This window comes from Sitodiplosis mosellana, unplaced genomic scaffold (genome assembly GCF_009176505.1).
Source record: "Sitodiplosis mosellana isolate CC-2019 unplaced genomic scaffold, AAFC_SMos_1.0 Smas_scaffold_6165, whole genome shotgun sequence".
NCBI lineage: Eukaryota > Metazoa > Arthropoda > Insecta > Diptera > Cecidomyiidae > Sitodiplosis > Sitodiplosis mosellana.
In genome coordinates, this window is record NW_022601406.1 from 4,740,919 (window position 1) to 4,767,517 (window position 26,599).

General features: G+C 35.3%; 7 protein-coding genes across 9 annotated transcripts; 2 read left to right on the forward strand and 5 right to left on the reverse strand.

Moving 5' to 3' along the window:
• Positions 1-5,606: 5,606 nt before the first annotated feature.
• LOC129574630 (protein LTV1 homolog) lies at positions 5,607-7,962 on the reverse strand. The gene is made up of 4 exons (XM_055456913.1): positions 7,807-7,962; positions 7,420-7,578; positions 6,165-7,243; positions 5,607-5,936 (listed from the first exon to the last, which is right to left on the reverse strand). Exons 1-4 carry the CDS (start codon positions 7,807-7,809, stop codon positions 5,681-5,683), a joined length of 1,497 nt encoding a protein of 498 aa, XP_055312888.1. The 5' UTR covers positions 7,810-7,962; the 3' UTR covers positions 5,607-5,680.
• A 124-nt stretch (positions 7,963-8,086) lies between these two features.
• Positions 8,087-9,780, reverse strand: LOC129574637 (uncharacterized). Of its 2 annotated transcripts, none has more exons than XM_055456926.1 (5): positions 9,458-9,780; positions 9,113-9,196; positions 8,863-9,039; positions 8,694-8,801; positions 8,087-8,629 (listed from the first exon to the last, which is right to left on the reverse strand). In XM_055456926.1, the coding sequence occupies exons 1-5, from the start codon at positions 9,631-9,633 to the stop codon at positions 8,458-8,460; spliced, it is 717 nt and encodes a 238-aa protein (XP_055312901.1). In that variant the 5' UTR covers positions 9,634-9,780; the 3' UTR covers positions 8,087-8,457. The 2 variants fall into 2 exon arrangements, with proteins under 2 accessions (XP_055312901.1, XP_055312900.1); XM_055456925.1 differs by having other exon boundaries at positions 8,863-9,042.
• Positions 9,781-9,902: 122 nt separating this feature from the next.
• LOC129574632 (peroxisomal membrane protein PEX13) lies at positions 9,903-12,646 on the reverse strand. 2 transcript variants are annotated; one of them, XM_055456917.1, is made up of 4 exons: positions 12,349-12,646; positions 11,549-12,198; positions 11,247-11,473; positions 9,903-10,715 (listed from the first exon to the last, which is right to left on the reverse strand). In XM_055456917.1, the coding sequence occupies exons 2-4, from the start codon at positions 12,157-12,159 to the stop codon at positions 10,237-10,239; spliced, it is 1,317 nt and encodes a 438-aa protein (XP_055312892.1). In that variant the 5' UTR covers positions 12,160-12,198; positions 12,349-12,646; the 3' UTR covers positions 9,903-10,236. The 2 variants fall into 2 exon arrangements, with proteins under 2 accessions (XP_055312892.1, XP_055312891.1); XM_055456916.1 differs by having other exon boundaries at positions 11,549-12,194; positions 12,349-12,580.
• Positions 12,647-12,929: 283 nt separating this feature from the next.
• Positions 12,930-13,335, forward strand: LOC129574642 (U6 snRNA-associated Sm-like protein LSm8). The gene has a single exon (XM_055456932.1). The coding sequence runs from the start codon at positions 12,930-12,932 to the stop codon at positions 13,218-13,220; it is 291 nt and encodes a 96-aa protein (XP_055312907.1). The 3' UTR covers positions 13,221-13,335.
• Positions 13,336-14,035: 700 nt separating this feature from the next.
• On the reverse strand, positions 14,036-18,305 carry LOC129574635 (TNF receptor-associated factor 6). The gene is made up of 4 exons (XM_055456923.1): positions 16,346-18,305; positions 16,116-16,237; positions 15,619-15,901; positions 14,036-15,434 (listed from the first exon to the last, which is right to left on the reverse strand). The coding sequence occupies exons 1-4, from the start codon at positions 16,400-16,402 to the stop codon at positions 14,754-14,756; spliced, it is 1,143 nt and encodes a 380-aa protein (XP_055312898.1). The 5' UTR covers positions 16,403-18,305; the 3' UTR covers positions 14,036-14,753.
• Positions 18,306-21,910: 3,605 nt separating this feature from the next.
• Positions 21,911-23,584, forward strand: LOC129574636 (polyprenol reductase). Its single transcript, XM_055456924.1, has 3 exons — positions 21,911-22,250; positions 22,350-22,685; positions 22,887-23,584. The coding sequence occupies exons 1-3, from the start codon at positions 21,911-21,913 to the stop codon at positions 23,141-23,143; spliced, it is 933 nt and encodes a 310-aa protein (XP_055312899.1). The 3' UTR covers positions 23,144-23,584.
• LOC129574638 (protein lin-37 homolog) lies at positions 23,575-24,712 on the reverse strand. The gene is made up of 4 exons (XM_055456927.1): positions 24,552-24,712; positions 24,195-24,480; positions 23,944-24,130; positions 23,575-23,755 (listed from the first exon to the last, which is right to left on the reverse strand). Exons 1-4 carry the CDS (start codon positions 24,565-24,567, stop codon positions 23,597-23,599), a joined length of 648 nt encoding a protein of 215 aa, XP_055312902.1. The 5' UTR covers positions 24,568-24,712; the 3' UTR covers positions 23,575-23,596.
• Positions 24,713-26,599: the final 1,887 nt, after the last annotated feature.

Below are 26,599 nucleotides of genomic sequence, written 5' to 3' on the forward strand. Positions count from 1 at the left end.
TAAATAGATGAAAAAAAAAATGAAACCAAAATGAAATGCATTGCGTACTCAATATAATTGCAACTACTCGAGCACACCAAATAGAAAATGAAGCGTGGCCACTTAAGTGGCCGCCCAATTCATATTATGAATGAAATGAGAGTCAATATCACGGGTAAAATAATTGTTAACTGATAAAATAATTTTTTTTTTTTCATTTCGTGTTTGTATGTGTTGCAAAATAGCTCTTCCGTTCAAAATTTAAACTTAAAATCGAATTTGAACACAACACAAACTCATCGCAATTTTTCTTTGTCTCCCACACGGAAAGATATGCGTGCGACAAATTTATTCATTTCATTCTTCTTGTTTTTCTTTCTCCTTCATCCAAGATATATAGAAAGCTGTTATTTTTTTAAATTTTTTAATTATTATTTTGAGCGAACCACGAACGAAAATAAAAACGAAAAGAAAAAGAAAAGAAGAAATTTTATAGGAAGGCATATAGGAAAGGTAGAAGCGAATAGCTCACGATAACAAAGAATAACAAACAAAGAAAAGAAAAGGAAAACAAAAAAGTTGAATTGAATTATATTGTATTTATTCATTTTAGGCCCCAGCATTTTTCAAGGGGCAAAAACGCTTGAGATCTTTGCAACTTCATGTTTTACTACTTTTTAATGAAAAAGGGAAGAAGAAAAAAAAAACGGACACAACACGTTTGGAATAAGTCATTTTTAATTTGCTTTTGTCTCAGTTTGGAAATTCGATCTCTCGAAAAGAAAATTTATTTGAATTAAACGATATTTATATACTTTTGTTTCCGTTGTTCGTTCGGAACATTTTGTGATGGAACGGATATAGAAATGTTGAATGGCATCGAGAGTTTATGCTCAAAGCAGACACAAACACTCACTCAAACACTCTCTGTACAGAGATGCAGTTGATTTTAATTGGAAATTTATGAATTTTGTTTTTCTTTCTTGGTGAACATTATGATTCCTACAAACAATGCAGTTGTGATTTCTTTCTTAAAACAGTGCATCATTTGCACCATTTAGAATTCAAGCACAAAAAAGCTTATCGCTGTGATTTTATCACAAAAATGGGAAGAGGTGATTTTTTTTTTTAAATTTCAATAAACACACACACTGAATTACCGAACCGCACACCAAAGCATCTTGGCTGGCTGTAAATGTTTTTTAAATGTCAGCTCAAATCTCACGTTTTTTTCATCGAAATAGTTAAACAATATGTATATTTGGATTTGTTTTCATTTGTACATAGAAGGCTTGTATTAAACAGGATTCACATTTATCCTAGAGGATCATTTTAAATGTGCCATATTCATTTCTTACGCAGATTTCCATTTCATGTTTAAAATGTTTTGATGTTTGACAAAGAAAATGCAACAAATTGATTGTGTTAAATTGAGGCGGATGGTTGAGTTGATTTGGAACAAAATAGAATCGTAACATTGAAAAGACGACGAAATTTCAACTGTTTTCACAGTGCGAGCCTTGCACTTATCCCGTTGGCTGTCATAGGATGTGCAATGGAAAAATTGTAGTGATTATTTACAATTCCGCACGTAAACAACAAAACGTTTTCAAAAGAAAGTTGTTTGCGTCTTCAGTATCAAATTTCACTTTATTAGATTGCTTGAATGACAAAATAGTTTGCAAAGTATTTTTGTCGCTCGATTCAACACGTTTCTAAGTTGTCTTCACATTTGACAATCTTTTTAATTTCCCAGTCTTTTATCGATAACGTAACTCAATGCCAAGTTAGGACTAGAACACTCTCAGCAAATTAAGAAAAAAAAAAGTTTTGAAAGGAGACCGGTTCCGCCCATTCTAAGTTCAACGTTTATGATAGGAAGTCTACCTATTTTCAGAATGCGAAACGCGACCATAGCCATATTGACAAGATTTAAGAAAAAATGTCAGCGATCAATTCATTTCAATTGGATGTCAATCATTACTAAAGATTACCCTAAGAAGACAGGGCAACCTTAATGGAATCGACAATTTGATTTCAAACGCTCAGCAGTTAGTTTTTGACCCAAAATTTACATCAAGGCTTGCTATTATGACCACCACACCAAAAGTAGTGCACATTCGTACTGAAATGCGATTTTTTGCCCACTGAGATAATTAAATTTAATGGTTTTGCACTGAATACTGTTGCCATTTATTGTCACTGTGCACTCTGGCATCAAAATCAATTCGTCAAAATGGTCAAAACATGTTCAGCTCCGCCGAAAAGGAAAATCTGCATAAAAGCTTTAAAACTCTTCTAATGCAAAATAGTCGTATGTGATGATCAAATCTCCGTAAGGCAAATTTAAGAAAAAAAAAGCCATGCTTGTTAGTTTCTTAGAGCCCTTCCCATTTGAATAAAAATAAATAAATGAAAAACAAAAACTGCCCTCAACAGTGATTAACTAAAGGAACATTTTAGGAGTAGTAATTAACAATGGAATTTAATTAGGATATGGAAAGAAGTAATAAAAGAAAAGCAAAGCGCGATGCGAATTATAACGAGAAAAATATGCAACATTTAAGTTTTTGGTGATATTCGGTGATAACAAAACGAAATTGATAAAACATTTTTAACTTTGGGAAATTAATTGACAAAATTGAAGAAAAAAAAATTCTCTCCTGAATGCATTGATCTTTTTCATATTTTTTTTTTTTTTAGCGGAACAAAAACCAAAAAAAGCGAATAACAATTGGAATTGGAGTGAATTTGTAAAACGGAATAGATTTTAGGATATAGACAAGTGAAAGAATGTGTTTGTTTTTCTTTTTTAAATTATTATCTCAAAATTAATGATGAAGGAATGAAAGAAAATTCAAAATTATAAACTCTCCCCCAACCCGCGGCCAGTAAAAAGGGCGAATGAAATGAATCCTTCGGTCAAAACGGACACCTAGTCCATTTTGATGGTATGCTTTCAACTTTTAATGCAACACAACTTTTAACTTCCGTCGAAGAAGAAAACACACAATCGAAGTAGCCACTCCTCTTCTTGGAGAAGGCCTCTCTCCCCCAAAAATAATATCGTTGAATAAACATTTTAGATATATAACAAAAATCGATTTTTAAGTGATTTAAGCTCATTTGACTCAAATAAAAACAATAGCAAACCTCTCTGAAGCTTTGCAACAACAATAAAAAAAAAACCACACATACACACATCCAAAAATCACTAATAATTTTTAATAGAAATGCCATTTTGATTTAAGAAAATTGCGATATTTTTACTTATGAAACGATGCATGAAATGCGATTTGTGTTGCGACGCAATTTGAAACAAGAAAACGAAACGAAATAAACGAACAGAATCGCATAGTGAAAGAAGAAGAAGAGAGATTAAATGAAAGAAGAAAAAAAACCAATCAATTGTGAAGTTTTTAGTCGGTTAGATAAATCTGTATGTGAATAGTACGCTAGTGACCTAGTGTTTCATTTTTTTTATACGTGCATAAAAGCCATTGTGATTATTGCCACGAAAAGTGAATGCGAATTTGTTTATTCGGCAAGACGAAAAAAGAAGTAGAAGAAGAAGAAGGAATTAAAAATGTTTGTGTTGAATGAAGAAAAACGAAAAGGAAATAAAGAGTAAAAAAATAAATGGAATATAACCAATTCCCATCTCCCTTCCCTCTCCTCAAGAAAAGAACAACACACGTAGTGATCAATGAAACGACCTAGTCAGAGGAAAAAAAGAAGAAAATAATAGAAACTATTTATTACATTTTCTATGTGTCATCAATCACTTCCATTTCTTTTTTTCGGTAGCTTTTCTTATCTCAACGTTTGTTATACGATATTTGCTTTGAAAATTTATCTAGAAATTTTTTGTCCCCGTAAGCTAGAGATATATACTTGTGTCGAGTGTGTGCACTTCCACGTTGCGCGATGTAGCAAAAACACATAGACAAACCGACATACAATCAACAATCGACGCATAGCATTGCTGTGATCGTAGCGGCAAACGATCGATAGAAAAACCCACTCGACGGAGCGAAAAAAAAACCTAAAGAGAACATGTGTAACATCGTAGAATTTTAGTATGGAAATGAAATCAATATTACGAGTATATATTTATATGAAGTATGTCATGATACTTAGTCGTAGGAATGTAAAGGAAATGAATGAAAAACACACCACACAGATGACATTTGATAGATGAACAAAACGTTAGACACGTCTAGATGAGCGTGAGAAGAAACCAGAGAGAGAGAAAGAGTGGTCTAAATGTGAAACATATAGATGTTATAGCCACATCAGGTACTGTTGTTGCGTTCACTGATTCTCCCCAGCCTCCAAAAATAAAACACACACAGAGAGAGATATAAAACAGGCAAAACCAAGTTGCATTGCCACTGGCCATGAGCCACAACTCAATGCATTACAAATCTTCCCTTGAAATATGTTCTATTTTCAATAGATCAAGCTCTCACTCATTTTTTTGACAATAACATTTGACGAAAGACGAATAATTAATCCACCAACTTAAACGACGTTTTACGAGCCGAACAGCTGTCGCAACAACAACAACTAAACACAGATTTATAACACACAAACACACAATTTAATACGTGCTGAACCAATAAAAACAAATTAACTTGTAGGTTAAATGAACCCGTGCGCATAAAAATGACTTATAAAAACGTCACCGAACAAAGCTAAACAAACACCTTTTTGTTACTCGTTCAATTCGGAACAAATTGTACACTGGTATGTTACGCCGACAAATCTATGTTGCATTTTGATCGGGGATTTTTTTGTAATTCGTTTTTATGCTCACGGGTTCAAATAAGGTATATAGCAACAACAAAATAATAGACATGAATTATATGGCGCAAACACAACAACAAATCTAAATATCGCATTAATTTAGAATATTACTTATAACAATGCAAAATTTATGAATAACTATAGAGCTGCATGTATAAAACCAACAAAAAAAAAGAAGTAAAAACAAAAAATCACAATACAATTGAAATAAAGATGAAACAACTACAAAAAATCAACAAATATAAAAGTAACGAACCAAAAAAAAAAAAAAAAACCATTCGCGTCTGCTCTTTTTTGTATTGAGCTTATTTCCCTTCGTTGAATTATTCTTTTGGTGCATTTTTTCAGACAGTATCGCTGGATTTCATCTACAGGTAATGTTCTAATAATGCCATATTAAATTAAACAGTGGATTGGCAGATGCAAATTTGTTGGTTGAAAAATTCGTTGTTATTCGAGATAATTGACACATCTTGCTATACCAGGTAGCCATAGTTTGTGTTGTAAGAAGGATTTTTGGACTCATTTTTGGGCGAAGAAAATGCTAATATCTATGAAAATTTACATCGAACAGCTGGCCATCTCACTTCTCAAGACTGTATCGACTTGATGGTTTTCGAATCATTTATCGAATAATCATCTCCATATTTTGCATCTGACCAGAAATAAGAATTTTCCATTTGACTAGAAAGCATCTGACAGATGACATCTGTTTAAATTTACCAAAAAAATGTTGTCATTTCAACTATTCGGTTGGATCTTGGTTGCTTATTGATGGGTATTTCATTCGAATTTTGTTTCTGGGATAAATGAAAGAGTTTGTTTTTCTTTAAATAATAGTAAAATTTATTGTAGCCTTAAAAAATGGAACGAGAGGTAGAAATGGCCCGATTTACAGTATTCGGTTGCCCTGTAAATTGTTCCTATTATTCAAGCCAATTTGAGTTTGACGTTTCTTTTCCTCCTTGAAGGCGTCTTGGTTTGCTTTCCTCTCAATACGACGCTCAGTTCGATATTCCTTCAACAAACGTTTTCGTTGACGCTTCTCCTCTGGCGCTTCATCTTTTGGTCTTATCGATAATACGCTTAGGGTTGACAATACGCTTTGATCACATAACGATTTGGGTCCCGTTTTTGAGGCATTATTTCTGTGGAAAGAGGTAAAAAAAAATTACTTAAAAATTATAGTTCATCCATGTGTTTTACTATTTTTACTGGACCATTTCAAGCTTTTCCAATTTTTTTCTGAATATTTTCAATTCTTATTTTAATTTTCAATTGAAAAATGAATGCAATCAATAAATTTCGATCTTTTCAAAGTAAAAAAAAGGAAACAAACGTTGTTTGCGGAAGAGTCAATGTCATATTCAACTTACATATTATCTGTGTTGAATTTGGCCACTGATTTGAGTGTCAATTGTGTGTTTTCGCCGTTGAACACGTTCATTGGTACCCCCGTTTTCGGATTGATAACAATTTTGGAGCCTTTGCGACGACGTGGTTCGCTGATCAATTTCGGATGATTGTATGCATTTGAGTTCATTGTCAACACACTCTCACAGTCCCATTTCTTGCCGGGTTCATCTTCGTTAACTTCCAGCTCGACCATTTCCTCTTCGGACGATTCTTCTTCAAGCATCTTTTTGATTCGTTGTTCATCCCATTTTTTATCATAGGGCAATTCATTACCATCACGATTCAATTCAACCATGCATTGATTCAGCAGATCGTCCGACATTTCAACGTGACCTTCAATTTCTTCCATGTCCAATGCACCAAGTTCGTCATCATCATAGTTTTCGTAGAATTTCTCAAAGCGATCGTCGAGCAATGACAGCTGCTCGTTGCGCCGAATCACACTGCTTGACATTGAGTACTCGGTGAAACGGGATTTGGTTTCTTCGCCATCGTCGAAGTTTGGCATTCGACATCCACGAAGCGGTGCTAAGCGATCACCATTTTCATCTTCATCTCCGTCAAAGCTTTGACCATCAAAATTTGAATCCATATCGCTATATTCATCGTAATCACCATCAAAATCACCCTCTTCGTAATCATCACACCCTTCTTGGCCACCCGCAGCCAATTCCATGAAATAATCATCGATGTCATCGTCTGGCTTATCGAACTCAACGTCGTCATCAAGTGCAGCTACGATGTCCGGATCCAAATCGGGTCGCGGACCCACATGTAAAGCTGCCTTACGCAATAAACCTTCATCTTCCTCGAATTCCGAAGCAAACACCGACGATGGCAATGCAAAACCCACAGATTTTGCTTTCGATTCACCTTCCTCATTGGGTTTGTTCTTCAAATTTGCCGGCGGAATATATTCCCAGTGCACATCACTATGCTCTTCTTTCGTTCGCAAATGCTGAAGGTAATCATAGTCATCATCGAAGTAAATGCCATACTTTTGCTCTTCGGTTTTTCGCTTTTTGCGCTCCTCTGGTGTCTGAAAATGAAGCAAATGGAATTAAAGCACATAAATATGAATGAATGTATTTTGGCAAAAATGTGAAGTTTCAATTGATTAATAGAAGAACCAGGCAATAACGCATTGCGCTTTAGAATTGGTTCGAATCAATTTTCGTTTTCAAAATAAAATCCTCTCCTATGGGAAAACCTTACCTCATTCTTTTTCACTTGTGTCGGTTGTGCATTGGATTCAAGAAGAACGTGCTGTGGTGCTGTCTCATCGGCAATCAATGGATCTTGTTGGGAACGGTGCACGAGATGAAATGTGACCGCATTCTTTTTGTCGATGAAACAACGCTTCGACTTTTTCGGCTAGAAAGAACAACAGATCGAATATGTTAGTTATTTTTCAATTTAAACTTATAAAAATAGCTAAAATCGACCAAAAATGATGCTAAACGTGTTATTGTTACTGTCGAATGAACGGAAGGTAAACATTTGTTGTGGTTATGATAACACATGTTGGCTGACCATCGAGTAAACAATTTGATAAATCTAACACATGCCGAGGTAAACATAGAAAATTTGAATAAAATTTACCATTTTTGATGATTCGTTGATGATTTGTATCGCAAACGAGTTGATTTTGTGAAAATTCAGAGGCTCAAACTACAATTTTACTGAAGCAAAACACTGAAAACGTGTGCTCTATAGCACCAGTGTTGATGAAAAGGAATGACATTTGCGTAGTAGAGGCTTTTTTTCCATTTTAACCTGTCATCTCCAAATAGGCGTTTTCATGAATCGGCTTTTCGAGCTGATTCACCAGAAACTGAAGAAAAAAATGATCACAAATTGGAAGAAAACAACAATCACAAGATTTGTGTACAAAAAATGTCAGTATATTTTCATCATTTCTTCCGATTCCGTTGCGAATTACATTATTCCTGAGCAAAGCTATTTCCTATTTAAATACAATATGATTTTTTCTATAAATGCTACATCGAGAGATCGTAAATAAAATCCAATTTCAATTTCTTTGTTCATTTTGTGACTGAAGCTGATGCCTATGCTACAACTGAATGCTAAGCCACTTGGCTCACTGTCACTGCATTTGTTTTGTTTGTCGGAATTGTTAATCCTTAGTTCAAAGGTCTTTATTATCATCAGGTATTTGCGTACCTTCGTTAATTGTTTCAACGAAATTCGATTGGATTGGTTCGATATGTTTCTGATCAAGGTTCGTCATCTTCATTTTTTATTATAATAATCGCGTATTTCTTTAAATTGTTTTTTTGATTGGGGTTTTTCACGCATCATTTGAACTGTCTCCAATTCTTCGCCCGATAGCACTAGATTTGAACAAAAGCGCTTTGGTGCGTAATTTTGATCAATTTTTCTCATTGCAGCCTGAATTTTTTCTCTATAAAGTGGAAGTAAAAGAATTGTAGTAATGAAGCTATTGAATATTCCATTTCATAACATACGAATCAGGTTTTAACGCCTGCAAATAGTCTTCGGTATATTCTAACAAACGTTCCAATCTCGATCTTTTTCCCCGACACATTGATTTAGTTTCTGCTTTGGTACATAGACTAAAAGAAATCAATGTTGTAGAGACAATTGAATTTTATCGAACAATATTGTGTGGCTTACATAACTTCGGTAATTACAACACCCAAGAAAATTCCAATGCTAACGTTAAGAGCAGCGATGCGATTGGCACTCTCCGACATCTGTTTTTTTGGTGAAGATTTCATTTCCAGTTGATAAAATGATTCCAAATCGACCGGGGCTTCTTCTTCCACTCCTTTTTTCACTTCTTCGATCATACTACTGGAAAGAAGAACAAAACAGAAAAAATAATATTTCACCTTTCCATAAAAATCTCGCATTCTCATCGTACCAAATTCTTTGAAGCGTTTCAGTTGCAAAATCCGCCGTGTGCAATAATCGAATCAATTTGTCTAATTTCGCCTCATTTGATTTTCTGAAAAAATATCAAATGTGTAGAAATGAATTAGAAGATTGCAATTTAGTCATTTTTAACGTTAAAAGATGTAACGTTTTTAGTCTTTTTTTCCGTTTAAATGGAATGAAATTTCAGTGTAAACCAACTGTATGAACATTCGGAACGCTAACCAGCTTCTGTTCAATCGTTTACATACGCTGGTAATGGATATATTTGCGTTAACAATCGCTCCTTGGGTAGAAATGAATTGCTCATGTAATTTTGTTTTTTATAACTTACGATAAAACCGTTTTGCGCACTTCTCCAGAAAAAGTGGCAAGTTTATCAATCAAATCAGAAGTTGAGTTTGAGATTGGAGAGTCATCTGTTGATGTCTTTCTTTTTTTCGGAGGCAGAGGTAAAGATGACGACGTCGTTGCGACACCACTTGAAGAAGATTCATTGTTAGAACCCATTATTTGAAATTAGAGATGCTGTGTTAGAATATTCAGAATCCACTTGATAGACCAGCTTGCGGACGACGCGAATTTTCAGTGTATCCAATGGATAGAAATAACGAATTTAATGGCCTCTCTACCTTTGTAAGATGACATTCACGTAGTAAAGGCTCTTTTCCATTTTAACCTGTCATCTCCAAATAGACCTTTTCATGAATAGACCGTGCTGATTCACCAACAGCTGAGGAAAAACGACCAGAAATTGAAGGAAAATAACAATCACAAGATTTGTATATAAAAAAATGCCAGTATATTTTCTCCGTTTGCTCCAAATCCATTGCGAATCACATTATTCCTAAGCAAAGCTATCTCCTATTTAAATAGATTTTTTTTTAATTCTACACAAGAACGAGAGTGTGAATAAAATCCAATTCCAATTTATTTTTTGTGACCAAATTAATTAAGCTGATGAATTATTTTTTGTCATCAAATGCTAAGCCATTTAGCTAACTGTCACCCAATGCTAAAATATTCTACATTTGTTCTGTTTATCGTCGGAATGTTCGTTGGATATTCCAACGTGCTTTGGAATAGATGCCACCGCAAATTTTAATCGTCAATTCAAAGGTCTTTAATATCATCGAGTATCACAGGGTCTATGTGCGTACTCTCGTTGATTATTTCATTTGATGGCAATTTATTGTCGTACATTTGGCGGTTTGTTTCGATGAAATTCGATTGAATTGGTTCGGCATCTTTTTCCATCACATGTTCACATGGTATTTCAGGTGCAGCAATGTTTATATCTGGCTGATTTACTATGGCGGCTTCTGACTCCGTTGCCGCTGCTTGTGATGGTGTGGCAAATTGCTTTGCTTCTACTCGTCGAACGTAATTAATTGGCACCAATCCAGACGTCTTATCGTCAACAGTTGCCAATGCCCATCCGGTATTTAGAAGTTTGTGTGTTTGCTGCACTTCACGCGGTGCCAACTGAATCAATTGTCCAGCATAAATGCTCAACTCATGCGGACTCGTCGCCTTATAATTATAAACGGCTTCACCAGCATATGGTTTCACCCATGTTTGCGGATTACGAGCTAAAAAGAAAACAATAAGATGGAAAATTTATTAGTTTTTCAGTGCAAAACTAACAAAAAAGTAGCAAATGAAATAAATTTATTTAAAAAAAATGGTCGAATTATCACAAATTTTAATCGAAAATTGGACAAACGATGCAAAAAGAATTGAATTTGAAAATTATTTGAAGAAATACACAAATTTAGGAAAAGTCAATGAGAAAAGCCAATTTTGATTGAAAAATTTCATTTGAATTTTTCTCTTCAAATTAAAATCGAACAGAAAAAAATTTCTAGGTCCCAGTCGTTATGAATATCCCAAAAAAATATGTGTCATTCGATTAACAAAATTTGAAAGTATTCCAATTCTTTTTTCTTTGAATGTAATTTTTTCCTTCAATTTTCCGATTTTTTTTTTTCTAATAATTTCTATTTTACATGATCAAAAATTATTGCATCGAAAGAAAAGCAGTAAAATTTAGTTCTAATTTCTTTTTGCATCGTACTAAATCAACGAAAAACATGTTGATAAATTCGTTGAGATCAACTTACATTCCTCAATGGCTGTTGTTGAGACTTGTCCGATTAATTTCATGATGAGATACGGTGTGGCGAATATCAGGCTTAAGAATGTGAGAATTGGCCAAGCGGACACTTTCTTTGGTGGGCTGGCATCCGATGTGCCTGGAAGTTGGGTACCTTTTGCAGCTGCTGAAAAGATTTCATTGAATCGTGCCGTCGATGGATCCACTTTACTGAAGCCAAGTAAATACAATAATCTGACCAAAAGCGAATGGAATAGAGAAAAATCAAAATGAAGGAGAGTCAAGTGAAGAAGAAGGTGACAAACATACTTTCTATACAGCCAGGTGACACCTCGTATCAGTGCGAATGTGGACCAAAACTGTGCAAAAACGCCACGAAGCTGGCCAACGTTGGCTGCAACGCCCAATATCGCTCGAAACGAGCTGGTCAGTGCAAAGAATGTGGAATCAAGCATGGCTGCAATGTTACCGATGGCCATGACCAACGATTCGATACTTTGGAATGCCGGGCGGGAGCTCTCTTCAGCCAGCTGAATGAATCGACTTTCTGGATCCAATGGATCGCGCATTTGATTGCCATACATACCCATTCCTCCACCTCCACCATACATGCCACCGCCGTACATTCCATATCGACTCATTCCATACGGATTCATGCCGTAGGGTGAATATGCGCTACCCATGTATGAATTTGAATACATGCCCATTGGTGAGCCGTACATCGAAGACTGTTGTGTATTGGAATAGGGTTTCGGTGGAACGGGTGGTGCACCCATATTTTGTGTTGCTCTGTTTTGAATTGAACTACTCGTGTTTGTCACTGGCACTCGACCTAATGCCGTCTGTATGCCTTGTTGCTGAGGGCCAAACACTCTCGGCTCACTAATTGTTGCATTTCGAAAATTTGCGACACTATCCATTTTTCTGCTGATTTTAATTCATTGGATGCAATAATCTCTCTGCAATCAAGGAAGAAAAACATTGAAATTTTAATGAGTGGCGCCGTTTAATTAACGCGTAGAAAGAGATGTTAGTTCAATGATTAGCATTTTTGATGAAAACAAACGTCGCACACATAGTCATCATTCATTTTTTTTTGGGTGCTTTACCTGTTTTTTTATGTGTATGTTATGTTATCTTTCACTCCAAAATATTTTTCTTTCTCTCAATGTTAGAAAAAAATCCACGAAAACAACGACGAATTAACAAAAACCAACAACTATACTACTTTTATTTTTGAAATTGCACCAAATTCAATTCGAATCGAAATGAAATAGCTAATATTCATGTAATATAAATTCTAGTTTCACGACGATTACAATGTCTCACTGTAAAACAATTCATTGAAAAAACCCAATTCACACGGATATGTATGTCCCACTCCGTTGTCGTATATCATATTCGTATGAAATGGAACTATCACCGATGACGTTTCGGAAAAAGGCCTATTCAAGGCTATTCGTGCGGTTAATCGTCATGTAAACCGTCTGTCAACTGTACATAGCCTCAAACGACTCAAACAAAGTCGCAGTTTGTTTTTTTCCACACACTCGCTCATCGAAAATTCGATTTAATTTTGATCCACAGCACGAGGATTACTTTTGAGATTTCTGCAGGTAATCAATTTACATTTATTTTCTCCTTCTTTCTTCGAATGATAAGTTTTCTTTTAAACATCAGTTTTAGTAAGATGGCATCGGCTCTTGATTCGTTTGTCAACAACACCGTGTCAATTATAACAGCCGATGGTCGCAATTTTGTTGGCACACTTAAAGGATTCGATCAAACGATTAACGTAATATTGGACGAATCACACGAACGTGTGTTCTCAACGGCAAACGGAATCGAACAAGTCGTTCTTGGGCTGCATATCATTCGCGGTGACAACATTGCCATCATCGGACAAATAGACGAAGCAATCGATAGCCGGCTGGATTTTCAAGCCATTCGCAGCGAACCACTCGGTCCAGTCGTTCATTAAACACATTTGTTTTAAGTAATTAGGTAATACGGATAGCTTATTTCAACCACTTTTTTTTCAATCTTCACAACTTGTGTACACAATTCAATGAAATCTCCGTTTGATCTATGAATTTCACACACACATTCAATGTATGTTTGAACAGCAACCGAAATCAATTTCAATGCTCCAATTTTAATGTTTTTTTGTGCATACCATTCACATGGCATTTGAGAGTCATTTCAAATAAATCTCTGATTACACACACATTGTAACCAAGAAGAAAAAAAACTTAACAACATTTCGTTTCATTCTAAACAATTAACAGGGGAAAATTATTCAAAAGCAACGTTTGCAAACGTTTTGATTGGGGGATCTTTTTTGAAGGGAATAGAGAGATTTTTATTTTTGTTCACATTCATTTCATCAAATTTTATTTCATTTTTTTCGGGGAAAATTTCAGTTTTTGTCTCCTTTTTTGTACTTTTTTCTGATAATTTTGAATTTGATCGTTTTTAATGTGCCAGATGTAAAATCTGACCGCTTCTTTTTTTTAACTTGAGTGAGTTTTTTAAAATGAAAATTTGAATTTTTGATCAATTGGACTTGTGAAAACTTTACAGAAAAACAGACTTTAAATCCGTTCAAAAATCGATTAGACCAAATTTTTTTCCCCAAAAATTCTTGTCAACTCAAAAATGCAAGTTGAATTATCCAATTAGTTTTAATTACCTTAAAGAAAGGGTTTTAAAATAATATCGCTGCAACTGTTCAAAAAAAAAAATGAAGCACGACAATTCAAGCTGGAAATTTTTCAAAATCAAACACGTATTGCATGTGGCGCGACAAAAACATTCTGTGTCAATGACATTTATTCACGTCTCAAATGGATACACACAGCAAGAACAAGGTATTCCATTAATGGAATTTGGTTTGGTTCGTGTGGTTCTAAAAAAAAAGACTGCTACTAATTTTGTGTTGAATTAAATTTCACCCAGATTTACAATATGGCGTCGGGAGGATATTAATAATAGCTTGTATGTTCATTATTTTGTCGTGTAAAATTTCTAGAAATTGTATTGTTCATCCAACTGCGTTATTGTTCTTTGGCAGCTTTTCTACGGGGAATTGATATATGTAAATAGATAATATATCATGTGCTCGGGATAATTTGCCTAAACGAAAGAACAAAACAAAAAATAATTTCACACATCGGACGGTCTTTGGAAACAGAATGTCTCACATTTGTCTACTTATTAGCTACGGGTAGAGTTTATGAAAATCCGAACAACAACATCTATAATATTGAGTGTTTTTCGGTATTTCGCTGCAACAAAATCAGAAACGTCGATTCCATCAACGTGTTAAAAAAACGATCAATTTGACTTACAAATTTTCGAGCATAATGGCTCAAAGTATTTTTTTTGTTTTTGGTTTTCTTTCATTTCTATCAACTAGAGACTACTAAAGCATATACAAAAAGACATTTTTCTACGTTATTTTTGGTTTTTTGTTTCAATCGAAATTCGAGCAGAGTTCACATGTTGGATACTTTCATACGATGCTAATGTGCAGTTTAATGGTGAGTTTGCCATCAATTAAAAATCCCTCATTGATGATATTATTGATGTTGGCATACTCGGTAAAGCCAAAGCTGTGTGCACTGATCTCGCTGCTGGGCCGCTGAAACGCGGTACTCTTTTCGTTGGTCATGATTTTATCGCGTTGCGTCTGTTTGCTGTCATCGTGAATCATGAAGATTTGAATGCACCCACGGAATGGCCAACACAAGTGAAAATCATTCTCCGATTGCATCATGTGCACATGGAAACTGAGCGTGTCTTTTACTTTTGATTTTTGAGAAATGCTGATGCGGCCACAAAATCGATAACCATTTGGATCGGTGTAGAAATCCGGACTGTAGAACATTGTCATTGGATTGGTGAGCATCGTTTGCACTTTCGTTTCAAAATCATCGATTTGCCACACCAATGTACCGAAACGATCACGCAAATTCGAAATACTGATCTTACTTATGACCATAGTTAAACGCTTTACATCCAACTTGTAATCGCGCAACTCTTTCTCCAGCGATGCCACACGGTCATGCATCTTTTTCATCTCCAATGGACACGCTTCCGAACCATTTTGATGGTTTTCTATCTCATTCTTGTTCAATGAGTGCAACGATGTTTTCAACTCATTTGAATTGGTCGTGATTTGCATCAACATCATCTGCAAGTTGGACAAATATTGGGCAATTTATCAAAAAAAATTTAAATTTAAATTCAAGATTAGACAAAAAACAAATTTGCATGGAAAATTTGAATAATGTGAAACTTTTGATATCAAAAAACAGTGTAGAAAATCACAAGAAAAAATCAAAAACGAATCCCAAAAAAATACAAATTCCCCTTACGTTCATATGACGGTGAACATTTTCGTCATTGTGAATGTTGATCTGATTCAAGTCGGTGGTGCGAAAGTTGCAACCGCATGATGAAAACTTACAATCGATGTAGTCATCGTCTCGATACCGGACCATGCATCGATTCAGTGGTGAATTTGATTCGGTTGTTGTTTTGATATTGTCACAACATTTCAACACATCATAGCTTTCGCGTCCCGATCGTATATCGCTGCCGCCACCGTTATTCAGTGATTTCTGCTCACTGTTCACCGGCGAGTATGGAATTGATTGCCTGTTTGCAATGGAAATTCAATTAGTATGATTGGTTTCTGTTTCTCGTGTATTTTGTTCTAAGATTAATTGTGAAAATGTTCACATTTTCAATTTTCTTGTGAGTTCAATAAGAAATGAATCAAATGTAAGCGAACGGTCATTTAATAGCATGGTAAAAATTTTGTACAAAAATTGAAATATCTAGTCACCTACGTAAATTAGAAATCACTTACTCATTGCGAAATGGTGAGATGCATTTCCGGCACGTTTTCTCATTACACTGGGACACTGCTTCGGCAAGCCAATAAGCGCACGTTGGACAATCATAATACGAATCGATCAGATGTGCCCCATGCTGTGTGACATCGAACCAACAAAACATCAAATTTAGTAAACAGCAATATCGAATCACATCGAAATTAATTCACCTTCAGTTTATTTCTTACTGTATATAAATTCTTACCTTTGGTCGTTCACAGGATAGAATGGTTGCTTCTTCGGCTGATATATTACGCTCCATTTAAATTCGATTTTAGTAGTAATTGTTTGTTTTTGTTTTGTATAGCTTATGACTAGTGAATCACCGCTTTGTATTCGCGGTGCGGGAAAAACTGTTTTTTTTCTTACGAAATCAGTCTTGGGTGATTTAGAAAATGTCGGATGCGATACGAACTGAACGGTTTTGGTTTAAACGTTTCGATTCATGTTCGTGTCGTGGGTTATTGTTTCTTACTCTTCTTTTTTGTACCTTATTATCTTTTTAATTGTTTGGGCGCAATGCGATACAGTCGCTCGTGTTTTTCCACAAGAGAATGCCGTTCGAAAATAAACCGAATAAAAAAGCCCACCGCGTGAAAAATTGCGAAGAAAGCGTGATTTTCAGAAGGAAGATACGATGAATTGCAAGAAGATTGAGAACCAAAATCGGAAAGAAAAACACTCGAAGAAAAGGAGAACAAAAAAGTGTCGCCGAAAGAAAATTAATGGTGCAAATGAAGAGAAAAGTGGAAAGTATAGAAAATGTATATTTTCGGTATGCTTGTGTGACAGGCGAGTGAAAATGATGCTGAATTAGATACGTTATGACGATAATGATGACCAAGCACGAGTGTTTTTGCTATTCACAATTTCACGCGCGCACATACACACAGATACACACATATACGCATCGAAAAAGTACACTTGAAAATTTCCGCTGTCGCTCTCCAATCACCTTTTTTTTACTATCCTCTCTTGAACTGAACTGAAATGAAACTTCCACTTTTAGTTCAGTTTGATTTTTTGTTGTTGTTTTTTTTTGTGTTGTATGTGCGGAAAGCACAAGTTCACAATGAATTTTCTCGGGATGTACACAATCGCTTAACGCAAATACAAATTGAGAAAAAGAAAATGAATGAGGGGTCGTAGAGCTTTTGCGTGCGGTGAGATGTAAAGTTTTCCATTCACTTGAGATATCCATCCCTTACAGTGTCATACGCACACAACTACACCATAAGCAGCATCCACTTTGGGATGGAGCACATACATACACAGCAAACGCTATCACAGCGCATCATTCTGTCAGAATTGTGTGTTTTGAGTGCTTGATTTCTTTTTCTTTTTTTTTTTAATGAAAGTCCATTGCTCGATGTTTGCCGTTTGACAGCACTTTAGCGCATAGTCTTAATGACTTTTTAGTTGCTGCCAGGCATATTTTGACCGATTTGTCCATATCTCAATGAGAAATTCTCATTATATCCTGGTGTCAATATTATGGAATGTACTCAAACAACGACCGAACACAAAATGTATGAAACCAATGCACCACTTCCACTTCGATTACATACACATATTCATTTGCTTTAACTTTAGATGAAGTCCATATATTTAGACGAGAGCACGTTATACCGGAACATGTTCAAGTTGCTTGTGGTAGTGTAAGCGGGAATGATTGTCCGTTTTGTAAATAGGATTTTTCGAATGGAGACTTTTGAATTAATTTTCGGCCAACAATTTTGTTGTTGTGCTTCGCTGCCATGCGATGAGAATATCCAATATAAACACATCGTTTGCTCGTGAGCAAAATTGCATTTACATTCTGAACGGGATTTGTATATTTATTTCAAATATTCGTCTCATTGGACCCGTTGCGAAATTTGTACTTCATCAAATCTTGTTTCATCATCGTTTTTTTTCTCCTTCGTCTATGCCCTGCGTAGTATCGTTCTTTAATATCCAGTTAGAACGTTGTTTCGATTATTTTGCGCGTAATTTATTTCAATCGACTAGAAATGATTATTACCAGTATTCTCTAATGAGATACGGGTATACGTGTTGTTCTTAATGTTGTTCATGCGACGCCTGAACGGAAATCTGGTTTTCGAAGCGTCTGCAATGAGATACAAATAAAAAGTTACGATTTATAGATGATATGGCCAAAAAAAAATCCAGTTTCGCCATTTGCATCGAAAGATGTAAAAAATCATCGAAATTTCTGTTTCGTTTTTAACAAAATATGAATTACGGGTGAAACGGAAAGAAAAAAAAATTATTCGTCGGCCCACATCGTATATGTATCACCATATCTTTTGTTTTTGTTGTTGTTGTTCACAACTGGAATGTAATCTGGCTAACACACTGGCCCATGCCCAAAAATTCATGCAAATTACAAACAACAATCCAATAGAAACCGAAATCATTTCCTAACTCCGGATGAAATCGTTTGTATTTTTCGGTTGTCTCTTTCGCATTTGCTGCTCGGTCTAATTTTTTTCGCATTTCTTTCACTCAACCATTTGCTACTTTTACTCATGTCAAGCGATTTGCTCTCTGTTTGCCGATTACCTTCTTTTTTTTTCCTCTCTATAATATTATTAGCGCTACTGATGAATGTAACAACGACAACCAAAGAGATTCCTCATTCAGTTGTTGTGTTTTTTTTCTCGTCTCTTCTCTGTTTCTTTTCTCTCTCTATCTCTGTCGGGTTGTTGTTATTTTGGCCATTATGTTTTAATGTATTCGTCTAAATTTGTCGCTAGGCAATCATCATACCTTTTCAATTTTGATCAGTTTGGACAACACATTCAACACGTTAACCACAATTCGCTCTCTAGCAACTGTATCTCATTCGGATTTAAGCCACTCACGAACAAATACTCAACTCTTCGGTAATTTATTTGTTTGATATGCACTTTATCATTTGTTATTTCTATATTCACTTTTGATTTCATTGCATAATTTGGTTTCGTTTATTGCTGCACTCACTGTTTTCTGGTGAGTAAATTTTTTTTTCAGTGAAATAAATAGAAACATTATAGGCATAATTAACAGAAAAAATATTCAAAAAAAATTCAAGGAGTAATTATTCAAAGCTATTTATTCGTTACAGTTAACAAAAGTCATGACAATTCATGGGACTTTTTTGTGATTTTTTTTCATTTTGAAATCGTGTTAGAATTTTTTTTCATTTGATAAATTATTTTATTCGAAAAAGTGGCCGTTGACATTTTAAGCAGTTAAAAGTTTTAATCGTTTACAGTTTGAATGGAAATATTAAATGTGAAATGTACAGTTTGAATCGAAATACCAAGATGCTAGGGGGTAATAACACAAGCGCTTGAGACGAATCCGTACGAATATTTGTGAATTCGTGTGATTGTGTATACGGGACATTCGCAGCGCAGTGAGTGTACAACAACAATAATAAAGCCACGAACGCATGAATATATGCGAATCTATGTGAATCTCACAACTTGTTCCTAGCCCCTAGCCAAGATGAATTCGAACTTGGCATGCCCGTGTGAAAAAAAAAATGACTGACTGACTATAACTTCAGTTGACTTTTGACTGATTGAATTTATGTTTTTGTTCTAAGAAAATCACTTGGTCCCAAATGAAGCAACTTAGATTGGCTTGTAACTTTAAATGATATCAATTAACTATGATAGACTTACACTACACTTTGTACTGAAATGTCAATCAAAGTAAGTCATTTTTGCCCAAAATTAGTTAACTGACTGCTCAGTTACTATTTTTTTCACACGGGTGAGCCTCAGTTTAGAAAAAGAAAGAAAAAGGAATAAAATGTTAGCAACAAAGAATACGACAAAGAACAATTGTTAGAACAGAAGAGGAACAAGAGACGGCGGTACGCAATTTTGTGTTATCGCAGCAAATGATGCGAGAATCAGATAAGCCAAATGATTATGTATTTTATTGATTTTTTTCTCTGGAATTTGTCTCAATTCGTATTTTGGTCAAACATGATTCTTTTCTGCCAATTTCTTCTACGTGACCAATTGAGCGTATCGTCTAATTTATTCAGAAGAAAAAGTCAGCGACATAATTCGATCAAAATTCGTTGTGTTCTTTTTTTTCTGGTACATTCAACTTGAATGAAATGAAATAATGAAAAAAACAAAATAGATAAAACATTCAACTAAATCACAGAACTGTGGGAAAATCAATCACAGAAAATCAGAACAAGAATTTAAATCAACATCAATCTAATGTGTTTGAACCAATAAATCAGTTCGAAAATCGGATAAAAAGCTAACTCTGGTCACGTATCATTAATCAGTACGCAAAATTGTCTTCAAGTCTTCGATCGAAATTCGAATTCAATAGTGTTTGCCATACTTTTTCATATTGCAATTGTTTCAATTCAATGTTTTCCTTTTAAAATCAATTTTCTTAACTTTTTTTTCAGACACTTTTGAAAAAAATTAAAAATTTCCTTTTTTCCGGTAGAATTGAACATTTTTAAACATTTTGGAACATCTAAAAATAAATAAAAATCAAGACAATTTCTCTATTTGAGCCAATTTTTTCTCAAATCAGTTAAAAAAACGATATTCCAATTCAAAAAATCATTCTATCGAAACATTGAATTGCACAGGAAAAATTCCAAACCAACGGAAATAATTGAATTAAATTTGGAATGAAAACTAAAGCATATCTACTCTCGTGAGCATATCAAAAAAGAAGCAGGTAATTAAAAACAGCAGCAATAAGAGAGTGTAGTGATTTTGACCGATTGAACGTGATGCGTATTTTATGAATGAAAGCAATAAAAAAAAAACACAGCCGCAACAAACTAGTGAATGAGCGCGCGCACACAATCGCATGCACTAGTGCAATACCGTACGGTTAACCGAATGGTAGAGAAATGAAACGAACAAACGAATCGAATCGCACACATAGAATTTCTCATCTCTGTGATAAAATGAGGTCAAAGAAAGTGGCAAGCATGAAAAAGAGCCATAGCCGTAGTCGTATTTGATTTTATGCATAATATCAAATGAGTTAGGAAAAGCTGATTGGTGCGTGTAAAACAAAAGCAGTCTAGTCGTCGGTTGGTTTTTGGGTGAGATGTGTCTCTGCAAAAACATAAATTAGGTCTTAATCGCTTTTTCGGAGCCAGTCACCAAGCAAACAAAACACACAGCACAGCACACAAAGCGAGTAGCGCATTAGAAAGAAACAGATAAACAAGCGTGTTTGAATTGGAAAGGCACAATGTAGTGATGAACAGAGTCCAAAACAAAACTGAAACATAATTCGTCGTCATCTCGTCGATTAACTGTGGGAATAAAATTTCGGTTGTGATAGTCAAGAGAAATTTGTTGTCCATTCATAGGCTGTGTGTGTGTATGTGTTATCATTTGAACTTGAAATAGTTGATAAAATGCATACGTGTATGTGTGTGTGTCTAAGTGTCGACAAATGCAAATCGGTTAATTTCATGTGATGGCACATAGACGGCAGCAGTAACACAGAAATTGCCGGCAATAAATTACAATTAGACATTAACCAAAAAAAGTGACTAGTCAAGCAATAAACACTAATCAATTATTTACTATTTGACTTTTTGTTCCATAGACAGAGACACGCAACGATTGATCGATCATCATAGTCGGACAACAGTGCATTCCGGAACATTGTCGTCAACACACCATTCAGTCACGGGTGTGTTTCATTCACAAACGCTGTGATTTTTGAAGATTTGTGTTTTTTTCTTTGTTCATTCGTTAAAACACCGAAACCAATCATGTTCAGCTGGATCAGTTGGATCGACTTGATATTTATTTATTTCACATTCACAATCGTTGTGTTTGCCATTGGCATAAATATCAGCGAAAGCAACATATCGCCGGTGCTATTGCAAACATTCCGCTACGGTAAGCATGCATACAAAGGTGAACCGTCACGCGTGGTGCAAGCGTTCGAGGTGCCGAAATCATATTTCAAACATTTCTATGTGTTTGCCATTGTGTGGGCTATTCTAATATTTGGACTAACATTTAACTTGTATGTGCTGGGCACCACTGTGCCTGCATTTATTATCGATGCGCTAGACTTTTTGTACGGCAAAGATCGTAGCGTAACCAGTAAGTAACGTACAACATTCATTGATAACAGCGAATTTCAACGAATTTCGAAATTGATTTTTCTTTTGTGTTTACCTTTTTTTTGCCCACTCCACACAGTGTCTGCATTCACCGCACTCCAGGCAACATTTTTACTCACATTGCAATGTGCTCGGCGCTTCTATGAAACACAGTACATTCAAGTCTTTTCAAAACAAGCCAAAATCAACTTTACACACTATTTGGTCGGTTATTTGCATTACTTTGGCGCATTCCTTGCTATCATCAGCCGTGCACCGGGATTCGTACACAATGCAAACCCAGAAGACGTTACATACATTCAGTTCGATATGATTCTACCAAGACACTTGTCCATGATGACGTTATTCTTCTTGGGATGGTTCCAACAGCTACGCGCCAATTTGATGCTCGCCAACCTACGTAAAAATCGCTCAGGTAACTTTTTTGCGGGATATTTTGCAATTTTTCTTTTTCTTCTTCATTAAGATTGAGAACAATAGGCTAGGAGTTTTTGGCTTGAAAAAAGAAGATTATTCGTAATTTTAGTTATAAGCATTTTTCAGAGATTTCTAAGCCTATTCCAAAATAATATTCATGTTGTACTATTCGCTAATGATACAAATTCGTTTGTCACAGGTGCCGTTGTAACTGAAAAGCATTTGATGCCACAGGGTGGTTTCTTTGATTTTGTCTCATCGCCGCATATGTTCTGGGAGATCGTTATGTACACAGCATTGACCGTCATCTTGTTGCCAAACATCTCATGGATCTGGGTCTTCTTATGGGTGGTTAGCAATCAAATTGAAAATGCTTGGCTTACACACAAATGGTACTTGGGAACGTTCAAAAATTATCCAAAAGAACGACGCGCTATCATTCCAGGAATCTTATAGATTTTTTCTTACCGAATGGAATCAAACACAATGCAACGAATAAAAAACAACAAATAGCTCATAAGTTATGTAAAATGTACTCTGTTCAGTTTTTATTAATTTATATAAAAAAAAATCTATATTCTTTTGTACGTTTCATCTTTCCGTTTCGTCGACATTCATTTTGAAGTAGAGAAAAATCGCAAAGAACAAAAATAAAAATCGGTTGTACATAGAGAAACTAAATACACCAAAATGAAAATCAATTGAGGTAAATTGAAAAATCGAAATCGATTTTCATTTTGCTGAAGGAGATAAAGAGAGAACACCCAAATAGAAATATATCGAATTTATATTCGCAAATACACTCGTCACATGTTCAAATTACATTTTCGATTGATTAAATTAAAATTGGCAATAAAATCTACATCATCCGATTGCGATGACTTGAATAAGGGAAAATCAAAGCCGCTTTTATTTCTTGTACAGCGTCTCTAGAATGGCCATATTGACGCCGTGCTTCTTGTCTTCGTATTCTTTTGTGTGGTCCATCCATTTTTTGCGCACTTCCACCCATCGATCTTTCCACGATGACAACAGCTCCTCACGATCGAGTTTTGGACCGTCAAATCCCTGTGGAGAAAATGGAGTTTTGAATGATTTTTAACTCATTTCTTTTCAATAAATCAAAAGAGATTAGGACATAAATGATTCTAGTTCAAGTTCTGATTCAAAACATACGATTCAGAGACACTTAGTGTATGTGAAATTTAGTTTCTCAATTGACATTTAATTTTTAGAAAAAAATCGCTCAAACTCACTTTATCCACATTGGCCGTGCTGTTGGCGTTTTTCTGGAACGGCAATGGTGGCGGTATTCGTGAAACATCGACTTTTTTGCATGGTGGCAAATCGGTGACTTCAGTCACACGGTCTGCTTTGATGTCATCCAACAGATCATCATTCTGTTCACGTTTCACAATTGGAATCTCTTTTCTCGCTTTGTAGCTGCAAAATAGGCCGAGCAGTGAGTAAAAGTGGAATTATTGTGATTTTTCTTCGTTGTACTTACTTGATAATTTGATTGGATCGTGGTTGATTGAGCATCCACGCCCGGCATATCGGATACAATGCCGTGTTTTCATTGTATTTGGCGAGGTCAACGCAGCGATCAAACAATTTCATGATGAAACTGTGTTGGACCGTTGGCTGAGGCGGTGGTGTTGGCTCTTTCTTTGCACGCTTCGGCGGTCGACCACGACTCGGTTTCGAGTCCAAATCATCATCATCGTCATTCACATTTGCTATATCTTGTAATGCTCCCTTTAAACGGCCACGAGCCACAACGACTTCGGTTGCTATCCAATAAATTCGACAAAACATTAAAATAAAATCACATTTCTTTTGTCACTGGCATCTAATTACTCACCACGTCTTTTTGACATTCTTCTATTGTTTTTCCAATGACTATTGAACGAAATACACGATTTGTTTATTCGGTTTTTGCTTAATGTTCGCCACAATATTGATTCCGATTATTATCCGTTCTTCGACTTTTCACCTAGTAAACATCTTTTTTGACAGAGAATACCGCACCATATTACAGCACTACTACCAATGCAATACAATCAACGCCAAGCCCTAGTGATAAGCGTATACACGAGATGGCGCCGCTACACTATGCACTGTGTTATAGGCCTTTTAATACTGTTTGACTAAATGTGTTGAATTGGTAATAATTTTCTTTTTAAATAGGAACGTTTTTCTTATGAAAATCAAGGGAATTACTCAATTTAACCGAATCAACTTTAGCAAAAGGTGAACGTCGGAAAAACTGGTTTGAACAGCATTATTTTCATTTTCGGTTTAATTACAAGATAGATGTGGAATTAAATATTATGTGTTGCTCAAATACGATGGATATGAAAAAACGGTATTCTTATTAGAATATCCAATTTGGGAGTATTTGAAAAATACAGGGCAATTTTTTGTATATTTTATCAACTTCTTTAGTTGCATAGTACAAAATTTGAAATTTGAGTTGACCGGTGAATTTCTCTTTCTCTCAAAAATTTGTTCCTGTTGCTCCAGAAAGTTTTTTTTATACAGTCACAACGGTTTGTTCTAGGAAAAAAATTAAACTGAAAACAAAATATACACGAGAGAAATAGGGGGTTTAAAAAAATTTATAATAAAATCTTCATAGAAAAAATGAAGTTTAAAAATGCAAATTGATCATGAAAGACGCTCACAACTTGATAGACCCTAAAAATTGTTTTAGGACTACATTTATGTTGGTTTTTGCAAGAAAATTAAAGAAACAACCAATATTTTCTAAGCATCTCTTATGCTGGAACACATGAGAATAGTTTATTATGGCAACACTGTGTGATACTGAAACTATAACTCGTACGCGCTGCGCTGGTCATGATTTCTAATAAAAACACGATATTATTTAATGCACCATGCAAACCGCACTTTTTAATTGATTGAATTGAAAAATTGATTCGTAAGCTCTTGCATTGGACATTCAAAGCTAAAGAGCAATACAAGCTTAATTTTGCAACATAACACCATCATGCATTGCCCGCCGTTCACACGTTTAGTTTGTCTTCAGCTTCCTTCAGGATTCCAGGCAATGCTTTCACTTCCGAAGAATGAATAAGATCCCGCACAATTTTGTGGGCTCCCAGACCAAAATACGGCTAAATCACGAGGTGTTTGTTCATATGTGTTTAGAACGTTCACTTTTGCACCAAGTTCAATAAGAGTTTCAATCGTATTCACACAGGCTGGAAAAATAATGAGAGAATAGGGATTGAAAGATTTTTTTACGGAGACCTGCATAGGATTTACCATTTTTGGCTGCCAGATGAAGTGGTATTTGTTTATAGGCGTCTTCAGCTTCCAATTTTGCATCATTTTCAATAAGATCATAAACTATCTTGTCATGGCCTGAAAAGATGATGAGAGAAACAACAATAAGAATAGGAAGATTTTTTATGGATATGTGCAAATGATTTACCCGAAGCAGCTGCGAAATGAAGTCGTGTCTGTGTGGATCTGCCCTCAGCATTAATTTTTGCACCAAGCTCAATAAAAATCCGAACTACATTCTCATGTCCTGGAAAGATTTTGTGAAGAAAAAAAATTCCAATGAAAAATAGTGAACCTTTAATGGAGATGTGTGATCTATTTACCCTCAGAAGCTGCAAGATGGAGTGGCATCTCATGGTAACTAATATGGTTTTTTATTTGCACCAAATTGAATGAGAGTTTTACCCAAGCGCGACTCCACACTTAGCTTCTAAATGTGACACCGTAGTAAGTGTGGGCATACGTTTTGCGAATAAGCGACAAAGAGAATGGAAACAAGTGCGCGTGTGGTAGTGAGTAGCCTGATGCGATGCTTCTCAATGTAGCGACTAATACACGCGCACTTGTTTCCATTCTCTTTGTCGCTTATTCGCAAAACGT

Bases quoted from the DNA above. Each gene is read 5' to 3' on its own strand.
- LOC129574637 (XM_055456925.1), bottom strand. From the start codon at position 9,633: ATGGGTTCTAACAATGAATCTTCTTCAAGTGGTGTCGCAACGACGTCG. The intron at 9,043-9,112 runs GTACGATGAGAA...TCTTCTTTCCAG, and splicing joins GAAACGCTTCAAAGAATTTG to TAGTATGATCGAAGAAGTGA. The intron at 8,630-8,693 runs GTATGTTATGAA...TCCACTTTATAG, and splicing joins CAGGCGTTAAAACCTGATTC to AGAAAAAATTCAGGCTGCAA.
- LOC129574630 (XM_055456913.1), bottom strand. The intron at 7,244-7,419 runs GTAAGGTTTTCC...CTTCATTTTCAG, and splicing joins CACAAGTGAAAAAGAATGAG to ACACCAGAGGAGCGCAAAAA. The intron at 5,937-6,164 runs GTAAGTTGAATA...CTCTTTCCACAG, and splicing joins AAATTCAACACAGATAATAT to AAATAATGCCTCAAAAACGG.
- LOC129574636 (XM_055456924.1), top strand. From the start codon at position 21,911: ATGTTCAGCTGGATCAGTTGGATCGACTTGATATTTATTTATTTCACA. The intron at 22,251-22,349 runs GTAAGTAACGTA...CACTCCACACAG, and splicing joins CAAAGATCGTAGCGTAACCA to TGTCTGCATTCACCGCACTC. The intron at 22,686-22,886 runs GTAACTTTTTTG...CGTTTGTCACAG, and splicing joins CCTACGTAAAAATCGCTCAG to GTGCCGTTGTAACTGAAAAG.
- LOC129574638 (XM_055456927.1), bottom strand. The intron at 24,131-24,194 runs GTAAGTACAACG...CCTATTTTGCAG, and splicing joins CGATCCAATCAAATTATCAA to CTACAAAGCGAGAAAAGAGA. The intron at 23,756-23,943 runs GTGAGTTTGAGC...TTTTCTCCACAG, and splicing joins GCACGGCCAATGTGGATAAA to GGATTTGACGGTCCAAAACT.
- LOC129574635 (XM_055456923.1), bottom strand. From the start codon at position 16,402: ATGGAGCGTAATATATCAGCCGAAGAAGCAACCATTCTATCCTGTGAA. The intron at 16,238-16,345 runs GTAAGAATTTAT...GATGTCACACAG, and splicing joins TATCCTGTGAACGACCAAAG to CATGGGGCACATCTGATCGA. The intron at 15,902-16,115 runs GTAAGTGATTTC...CATTGCAAACAG, and splicing joins ATCTCACCATTTCGCAATGA to GCAATCAATTCCATACTCGC.
- LOC129574642 (XM_055456932.1), top strand. From the start codon at position 12,930: ATGGCATCGGCTCTTGATTCGTTTGTCAACAACACCGTGTCAATTATA.
- LOC129574632 (XM_055456917.1), bottom strand. From the start codon at position 12,159: ATGGATAGTGTCGCAAATTTTCGAAATGCAACAATTAGTGAGCCGAGA. The intron at 11,474-11,548 runs GTATGTTTGTCA...GCTTTTGGTCAG, and splicing joins GTCACCTGGCTGTATAGAAA to ATTATTGTATTTACTTGGCT. The intron at 10,716-11,246 runs GTAAGTTGATCT...TTTTCTTTTTAG, and splicing joins AACAACAGCCATTGAGGAAT to CTCGTAATCCGCAAACATGG.